The 9742-nt window shown below is 46.4% G+C and overlaps 1 protein-coding gene across 4 annotated transcripts in view; it reads left to right on the forward strand.

Annotated features, from left to right (window-relative positions):
• C7H1orf21 (chromosome 7 C1orf21 homolog) overlaps window positions 1-3547 on the forward strand; it is a 102472-nt gene extending 98925 nt beyond the window's left edge. For 2 of the 4 annotated variants that reach the window (XM_058842823.1, XM_058842821.1), the window contains one exon: window positions 1938-2764. In XM_058842823.1, the coding sequence (XP_058698806.1) occupies window positions 1938-2159 (222 nt within the window). In that variant the 3' untranslated portion in view covers window positions 2160-2764. The other 2 variants (XM_058842824.1, XM_058842825.1) reach the window with 2 other exon arrangements.
• The last annotated feature ends 6195 nt before the right edge of the window (window positions 3548-9742 follow it).

Consider the following 9742-nt stretch of genomic DNA (forward strand, 5'->3'; position numbering starts at 1 on the left):
GGAGGAGCATCAGGAGGGGAGCAGCAAGGGGAGAGATGAGGGATGAGCCCTTCTGGTTTGGGTGCAGGCAGGAGGAAAAGATCATCAGGCTGCTTTTTAATTTACCTTAAATTCACTCACTCATTTAGAAACACTCACAGTGTTCTGTGGAAATGTACAAAAGCTGACAGTTGTATTTTGAAACTGCAGAGGTGGGAGATGGGATTCCTCAGGAATTAGCTGGACTTGGAGGCACATATTAGAGTTCTCATCTTCTTCAAGTTAGTTAATTTACACTTTCAATCATTTAAACTTCTCAGAAATCACAGAATTGGGAGGGACCCACAAGAATCATTGAGTCCAACTTTTAAGTGAATGGTTTATGCAGGGATTGAACCCACAACTTACTTAGTCCATGGGTGGGCCATACATTCCTGTTAGTAGCCACCTGCTCTGTGCCTCTGGCTCCTATGGATGCAGGAACCTGGGGCCTGGACAGATCCTGACTGCCAGTCATGGAATCATAGAATCAGAGAGTGGTTTGGTTTGGAAGGGACCTTTAAAGGCCACCTGGTCCAACCTCTGCAGCGAGCAGGGACACTTCCACTAGAGCAGTGTGGTTTCTGCAAACTCTTAGCTGACCATTTCCTATGAGGTGTTCCCAGGCCCACCAGGATAACTGCCCATCTCAAGCACAGCAGCCTCTCAGTGATCAAGGGATCATCTCCTCCAGCATCTGTTAAACATCCTCTGAAACAACCAATGGGTCAAAAATGGACATTTTGAAGTATTTTACTGGATTGGGGCTGAAGCTGCCTTTCCTCTGCCAGAAGGGAGTGGCAGCCTCTCTGCCCAAGCAGTACCATGGGTACAACCCTTGCCTTGGACTTCTGGTGCAGCAGGGAAGGCTGTGGTGACAGGGCACTTTATTCCTTCAGTGATCTTCCTGAGCAATGCTGACATGGTTATTACTGATAAAAAATGCACTTGGGGAGTAACATTTAGACCAAAGCTCTGTTGGGCACCTTTGGGACTCACTGCAATCTGGGCATCACTTGAGCTGCTTGGGTCACCAAAAGAATACAGATGTGTCCCCATCCCCAGCAGTGTGCAGATGGAAGTGACGTGTCTGGAAGGATCAGTCCAGCTCCTGGTAGCCTTCAGGCCTTGGTGGGAAGTGGTGTGTCTGTGCCATGGCTAGGGCTTGCTCAGCACATTTGTTTGGAGCAGTTCCTTGGCATCCATTTGAGAACTGATGCACTTGGCAGCCACAGAGCAAACCCAGAAGCAAAAGAAGAGCAGGAGGAGTAGGAGTGGAAAAGTGCAGGATGGCTTTTCTTCTGTCATATTTGGGTCTGCTTGAGGCTTTAATAGCAGTGATTGCCACCAGTGGGGTGTGCTGGGGCTCCCTCTTGAGCAGGTAAATGGATGTCCTGAAAATGCCCTGAGCTCTGTCCTCAGTCACTGCTGCTGCCTTTCACAGCTCTGAAGCATTTTGGACAAAGCCTTCGTCACCACCAGCTCAGTGGATTTGTCCAAATGTGGTCCCTGGCCTGAAGAAAACTGACAGATTTGTGCTTCACTGCAAGAATTTCAGTGTTCCTTCTTTTTGAGTCGAAGCTTTTAGTTGATCTAAAAAAATCTAAATTTTTTTCCTTTCTTTCTGGGTCAGTGATTGCTGAGTCAGAATTTGGGCTGATGAGTTTCTTGGGGGTTATTTTAATGTACTTAGAAAATCCTTCTGCTCTCAGTGCTGGGCCGCAGGGAGTTGTCAGAGCACTGCACATTCCTGGGTCTGGGCTCAGCAAATCCAGCTCTGCAGTCCTACCATCAGCACTGGGACTGCAGAGACATTTTGGAGCCTTTGTTCCTGGTGTGCAGCACAGCTGTGTGTCCCAAATAAACTGATCTCTGTCAAGAAACACGTCTCCCTTTTTTTTTTTTTCTTGTCTTTCCAGCTCTTCTTCTCCAGAAGCCCAGGTGATACACCCAGCACACAGGAACAATGGGAAATAGTCCAGAGGTTGAGATTTTGGGTCCTGCATTTGAGGCACTTGTTTGATGCAAGATACCCTGGGTGGCTTGTACTGAACAGCTCAGCTCCAGCTGGTTTTGTGCAGGGAAACAAGGACAGTGGCTCCCAGCAGGTCCTTTCTTGCTGCTCTGCAAGAACTGGGTAGTGAGGGATGGGATGTGCCTTCTCCAGACAATCCCAAGGGGAATCCCCAGAGAGATGCTGCTCCACACCCATGTTTGGGATGGGATAGATGGCATAACATGACTGGTCTGATAAGAAATGCGTGTTTTGTGAAGCTTAGGCTGAATCCCCTGTAGTACAAGAATAATTTCAATATGAATGGTATCTTTTGCTCTGGGGCTAAATTTTCGTGGAGGTTATCAGATAAGGGATTCCTGTTCACAGCAGCTGCCTTGTGTTGCTCGTAGGATTATGTGCTTTGTTGCTTTTGCTTCAGAGATTATCCTTTCACAACAAATCTCCAGGCTGTGTCCAAGGTGGATCTTTACATAAAGCAGGTTTGTAAATCAGTTTGTTGGACCCCCCCCCTCCCTGGAATTCAGTATATGGGGGATGATATTTATCAGATTAATAGTGACAGAAAGGGAAGTGTGTTCTATCCTGGTTTCCTGCAAATTCCTTGTGTCTAACATTTCTACCCAGCTCTGAACTTCAACCCCCCCAAGTTTAGAGAACTGCTCTCAGTAAGTGTTCTCTGGATTTATTCCTGTGTGCTGTTTCTGTGTACCAACTGCCTGGCCTTTGTCCCTGCAGGGTCGTGACTACTGTTCAGAGGAGGAGGATGTCACATAGTGCCAGCTCTGCACTCGCCCCAGGAGCACCTCCAGTGTAAATAGATCCAACCCAGCCTTCTGGATACAACCTATGGGACGTCTGCTCGAGTGAACAGCACTCCTTAACAGAAGAAGACCATTTCCACATTATATGCTCCATTCAGTTACAGTGTTTCCTAATGAACACATGAGGAATATTGCTAAGAACTCTTAAGGAACTGTTTCTGTTGCTGCTAGTTAAAACTTGTTGCAACTTCTCACTTTTTTTCTGTGTCCAGATATGCAGCAAATCCTTAAAAGTTAATCCAAAAGACGTTGTTGATTTTATTGAGGCTTCTGGCCTGTTTTCTATCAGATGAGGTAGTGTTATACCAAGCTTCCATAAGTGAACATCCAAGCATCTAAGAAACACCCCTGAGCTGTGTGTCCGTCCATGTTGGGGCCGGAGTGCTTGTTAGTGCTGGTGATTCCAAGCTTTGGAGATGGGATGTTTTTGCCATGGCAGGCGTTGTTTCTTAGCTGAGAAGAAGCTGAGAAACTATTATCCATTAAAAGCATGTTATCACTGAAATACTGGAAGTGATACAGGAGCAGGAACTTTAAGTGTTTTAAGAGGAAAAAAGTTTCATTGAAAAGGTATCTTGATCAAGGACTAAGCTTGCAGTATTGGCTTTGCTGAGCACGAATGGGAGTGTGATCACAATCATTTTGAATCTCTTTTTTTCTAAGAAAATAAACATTTTACTGTTTTTATGTATTCTTGTCTTTTACCATTCCTACAACACGATGTTTTAAGAGTTTGGGGACAAGGAAGACCAAACCTCTCCTCCGCCTTGATGTATCCTGTGGATCTGATCTCTTAAAGCAGCTCTGTGCCAACTGGGGGGATGTGTTGTGTGTCCTGTAGAGTTTATTTTTCCATATTAAATGGAGAGGATATTACCTTCTCAAAAGCAGATGTAATATTTTTAACAAATGCTGTAATGAGTTAAAAAAAAAAAAAAAAAAGGAAAAAATACACCTTTTGTATTTATTATTTCAAAGAAGATTGTTACCTGTGCTGATATTTCTTACAGCTTTGATGCCATATGAGGGCAGGGTTTGCACTGCATCCAGTGGAGAAGCTTTGTCAGTGTAGTTTGCTGTCATTGATTTGTGTTGATTTCATTTGTGGGATGGGTGTGGACCAGACTGAGGGTGCATTAACATCTCTTAGGATGTTACTTGATACTTGAGGGGGCACTCAGCCCAAATATTGTCCATTTTTCACTGGGCTTTCTGAAAGTCAGATCACTCTAAAGGATCTGAGTCCCTTCAAGATCACCTGTGACCTCTGCAAATCTCTTAAGTTATTGCTGAATTTCTTAACTAAAGTGGTTTCCCTGAATGTCCACTCTGAGACTGGACAGTCCACATCCGAAGATTTTGTTCCCCATCAGTACTATGCTGTACCTGGAATATCTCCAGAAACCCCCATCTCCCTCCTGCTGCCATCCCTGCACTGGATTTACCTTTGGCTTTTGGGCAGGGGATGAGCAGGGGGGGACAGACCTGGGAATTGCTTCCATTCCTGAAGGGCTGGCTGTGAGCCCATCCAGCAGCAGGAGCAGCTTTACAAGCAGCAACGGTGAGGCTGCAAATCAACCTGTTTCCTAAAGGTAGAAACTATTTCTGAGCTCTGCAGGCTCCCCAGGCCCCATGGCAGCCTCAGCCCATTGTTGTATTCTAGGTTGCTGTATTCCAGGATTCAGACAACCAGGATTCAGACAAGCTTCAACATCTTCCTTTAATAAAAGCTCGGTGTCAGGGTCCTCTGTGGCATATTCACTTTTATCCTGTTAATGGTCAAAAACCACCAACCAGCTCTGATTTCTGTAAATCCTTGCTCATTTGAGCAGCTGCATTGGCCTGGCAGCCCCTCACAAGTATCCTGATCTCCCTGGAGACAAAGTTTCTCTGCCTCCCTCCCATCACATTGCTGTTTCTGGGGCTGTGGCATCTCACAGTGCTGCAGAGCCATTGGGTTCAGTGATGAATTCTTCATGGTGGTGTCTCTCTCCTCCTGGATATGATTTTTTTCCATAATTTATGCCAGCTCTTGAGCAGGTGACTACACTTGGGAGAGTCGAGAGACTGTGCATTTTAATTATTTAAAACACTTCAATTAGTAAAGAGTCCTGGGGCTTGGTCCCACAAACCCTTCTCTGCAAAGCACTTTGGAAAGCATTCACAGTAGTGCAGGAGTGATGGGGGTTGGATCTGTTCTTTTGAAACATTTCCTTGTCCAGGTGCTGAACATCTTGTGTGTAAATGTCCTCACATAAACACTGTGTTAGACACATCATGATCTTTCTTTCAGCCACCTCTTAGTTTTAATAATTATTTTATTTAATATTTTCCGTGCTGTTGCTGCTGGCATGGGAGACCTGCACTTTAATGGACATTTTGTGAGAGAGGAAAAGCAATTCCCATTGTAAATGCCTGTGCTTGTATTCCAACCAGCAGCAGGTGCTTTAGACTTCTGGATGAATTACAGCCTCCCTGCTGTAGATGGCAATATTTGTGAGGGCCTGGGGAGGCTGTTGTGCTGCTGGCTAGGAGGCACCAGGGTGGCCACAAGGTTTGGAACCCGCTATAATTCTTCCACCATTGCAAAACACTGGTAGATTTTGTTAGAAGTCTAAATATATGTGGCCACTGAAGGTCTGTAATAACATAAGCAGATTACTCTGGCTGAAAATGCATCTCTCCTTGGAGCTCTACCTCCCATTTGCTCTGCTCAAATACGTTCAGTGGTGTGGAAAGGAAGCTGGGAAGAGAAGGAAAACTGGCTCCTATCTGGTATGCTGTGCTTAGCTGTACATGGGATTTCAAGGTTCCTCTCAAAAGAAGTGCCAGGGAAGGGATCTGAGCCCTAAATTTCTTTTTAGGAGGCTGATGCAGTACTTCCTGGGCTCCACATTATTTTCAGGGATCTTGGAGAAAATTGTGAAGGGGTTTTGCAATCAACCTTCTTCCCTTGAGGTGCTTTCTCCTTTGTCCAGAGCCCATTTGAGTGGTGCTGGTTTTCCTCCTTTGAGCCTGCCCCAAGCATTGGGAGGGGAACTGAGGAGCTGCTGCCCACCCTCTTGTTTAATTACTGGGAGCTCCACTTCACCTGTGCCCCCTCCCAGCCCCTTCCACCCTCCAGTTAACGTTAATTTCTTCCCTTGCATTCAGTTAGAGGTTTGGTTCTTTTGAATTATTTTGAATCCCTGCCAGGATCCAGCAAAGCCACCTCTGTGTCCTCCCCTGCCACAAGGCCTTAGTGGCCACGGATGGGTGGCATAGCTGCAGGCTGAGTCACTGCACCTCTCAATGCCCTTGTGAACAGCAGGAGCAGCAGTGCATTAACAAGAGGTGCAATCTTCATCCCAGGAATGCCCTCATCCTACTGCCCCTGTTTGCATTCGGGTGGGCTCTGACCTCAGCAGCTGGATGGTACCAGTGCTGCCACAGCTGTAGGGGAGAGATCAGCAGCATCCCAGGATTTTCTGCAGTGTGCCTCTTTCTTGCTGTAAGAACACCCAGGCTGACAACTGGCCCCAGAGTACAACAGGTATTTAAACTCTGGATGGTGAGACAGGAGCGAAGGGGTGGATGAAGCACCAGGTGAGACCCAAGACACTGCTGTGTCATCACACAAGAATCTACCTGGAGATAAATATTCTGTTCTCAGCTATTTTGGTTTTCCCAGGTCTGTAAAACAGTAATTTGTCACTTTCATTTTGGAGTTAGCAATGACTCAACTCCAGATCAGCCTGGTTGACACACTAGTGATGTGTGTGTCTGTCAAAGAGCAAATGTCAAATGGGCTTTGCACAAAAAGGGTGGTTTCCTGTTCCACCCTGGCACTGGGTACCCAGAGAAGCTCTGGCTGTCCCATCCCTGAAAGTGTCCAAGGCCTGGCTGGACTGGGCTTGGAGCAACCTGGGATAGTGGAAGGTGTCCCTGCCCATGGCAGGAAGCAACCTTGTTCCAGGTTGCCCATGGAACAAGATGATTTTTAAGGTCCCTTCCAGTCCATACCATTCTGGAATTCCATGACTATAAAACCAGTGCCCTGACTCAAGTCCTTTGTAGGGTGTTGGGGAGTCTGAACTATGCTTCCCTCTGCTTTACCTGTCTGGAGTAGCCCCAGTCCAGGGGGGAAGTAACAGCATTGCACTCTGGAAAATCAAAAGCTTTGCTCTTAGCCAAGGTCATTGCGTGGTACAAGCAATTTTAAGGTGTTCAGTGAGGAAGCACAGATTAATGGCACTTCTGCCAGTGTGGCTTTATGGAAGATGCTTTTTGGAGAACTGAACTTTGGATCCTGGTACTGCTGGGCAACTCTCCTTTTTCAGGCTGAAATCTCTATCTGGCAATTTAATTCTGTAGGTGTTTGGGGAAGAGGACACAAGAAATGCAAGGATGGCTTTGGAAGGGCACCGTATTTTCTTTGTTTTTGGGGAGATCTGACATCCAAAAAGTTAAGCACTGAGTGAAATTGCTGTTATTGTTACTGTACTATTGTGGCAAAGGGAAAGAAGCCCCAGCTCAGGGTACTGCAAGATGGGAAAATCGATATAACTCAAAGATGTTAGTGTCTTTGCCTTATAAAAAAATCTATTATTTTCTTTCAGTCTAGCTGCACACATCTACCCATGAGAACCACAGAGATGCTCACTTTGAGTTTGAAGATGGGAGGGTCACCATCGTCATCATCCTCAGGATCATCATCTTCATCACCAACACCTGTGGGACTGTGAACCTCCTTCACAAAAGCCAACTCCAACCCCAGCCTCATGGACACCCATGGCAGCCAAAGGAGAAGTCTGTGATTTTCCCTCTTGAAATGACGCCCTTTCTCCACCCTGCTGCTCTGCCATCCCAGATGGAGCCTGGTGCCCTGGAGCAACCATCCTTCATCCCTGCAGAAACCCCCCTGCTAAAGCCTTCAAGGTGCAAGGTCAACAGAAAATTTATATATTTAATTATTTTACTATATGTGTATATTAAATTTTGAGACCTAAAGTTCTCAAGAGCCATTGCTGCAAGGAGCTAGAAAGCTCTGTGTGGGAACACAGCATATTCCTGGGGTTTTGGCATTCTGCTTTTGTGTCTATTAATAATCCCCCAGAGTGAGTCATATGGAGCTGCATTTATTCACTTGACTTGGAGGGAGCTGCTACCTAAAATAGCAGCTCTGTAATTTTTTATGATGCTGTAATACCAATGCAGTGAAGATTGACATCATTTGAGGGAGATGCTCCAGCCTGGCAGTCAGAGAATCCATGTCCAGCCCCACAAGGAACATGGGGAGCCCTGTACTCCATTACATAAAAGTGCTGGAGAGCTAGCATGGGGCAGAGATGCCTTTTCTGTCCTCACCTGAGTATCTTTTGCCTGGGTTTTCCCCCCTTTAAACCTTTCTAAGCCTTCTTTGCTCATTTTCTTCAATCATGAGGAGTACTGGGCCAGAGGACGTTGAGCAAATGGCTTTTGCTTCAGAGGGGAGCCTCAGGCGTATCTCATACCATCAATCTGCCTTCCAGGAGGTCCACAGGGGAGTCTTGAAATGCATCAAATTCAGCATCACCAGCTCATCCTTTTTCTCACCCACGTTGCTGCTCCATGTCCCTTCCCGAGCCCCCAAGCATCTCCTGGGCCAAGACCTGTGCCCAAAATCCGCTGTCTCCTTCCCAGCCTGATATTCCCAACTGATGGCAGCCCCAGGCAAAGGGCAGAGAAATCCTGGGGTAGGGTTTGGGCTGGGTTTTTTAAGGATGAATCTGGTTTTCTGGATTGCTTCTCATTCCCTGCCCTGCACTGCTGCCATCAGGTATGTCCTGTAGTGGCAGCTACTGGGGCATCCAAGGCATCCCAGGGTGGCCCCACTGCTCCTCAAAACCACCTGTGGGTACCAGCAAGTACCACACAGACTTTTTTGGCACAATTTTGGCTAGAATTCCTCTGCAAGGGCCCCAGCCCATCACTCTGCACTCTCCACCAAAGCATTAGGAAAGATTAACTTTTCCATGCTGGGCATTAATTGGGTGAATTTTTGCAGGCCAACAGTGTTTTATTGGCTCCGTTCCAGCTGGAAATGTTTATTAACATTACCTTTTCATGGAGCATTTTGGGAGAAAATGGAACTCCTGCCACAGCAGTTCTGAGCCAATGTGACTGATGGCACGAGCAGCAGCTGTGGCTGAATTTCAGTCAGAGCAGCTCAAGTCCTTTGGGTGGAGGGTGTCACACCTTTGGGTGGCCTCCATGGAAAATGGAAAGGTGGCAATTGAGCAAAAGGCCCTCAATACAACCACTGGCATAAATTAATAAATACAATTTTAATAGGAGGGGTGAGAACTTGGTGCCACCATGTGTCCCTTGTCCTTCAGTCATCCATCCATGCAAGGAGCATCCCAGGGGAGGAGGAATGTCAGGAACGTGATCAGACACAGAAATAAACACCTCAATAGTCCTGATTTCTTGTTATAAAAGAAATAGGAAGAGTGGCACAGCCCACCCTGGCTGTCAATTCTGTGGTTTTTGCCTTTGAAGCAATCACATCCCTCTGCCTGCATGGGCAGCACCTCTGCTGATCCCTGAACTGGGTGCAGGACACTTGCAGATTGTCCCTTACTCCTCGAAGGAGGCAGAAAGGGCCTTTGCTCCAAAATTCTGTAGTCCCTAAATTCTGATGTTCCTAGAACACAGGAAACAGTAAATTGAAGGAATTTAGCACTTCCCTAGCAAGGCTGACAATGGTTTCCACTTTATATCATAAATACAGCTTGGCACTTGAACAAGGACTTGAATTTAGGGCTCCTACATCTTAATCTGAATTTTCTTAATCCTAACTTCCAGAGAGGAAAAATTTCCAGGAATAGAGGTGGTGAAGGAGAGCTCATAATAGAGGAAGGATGAG

Source organism: Poecile atricapillus, chromosome 7 (assembly GCF_030490865.1).
Source record: "Poecile atricapillus isolate bPoeAtr1 chromosome 7, bPoeAtr1.hap1, whole genome shotgun sequence".
Classification (NCBI taxonomy): domain Eukaryota; kingdom Metazoa; phylum Chordata; class Aves; order Passeriformes; family Paridae; genus Poecile; species Poecile atricapillus.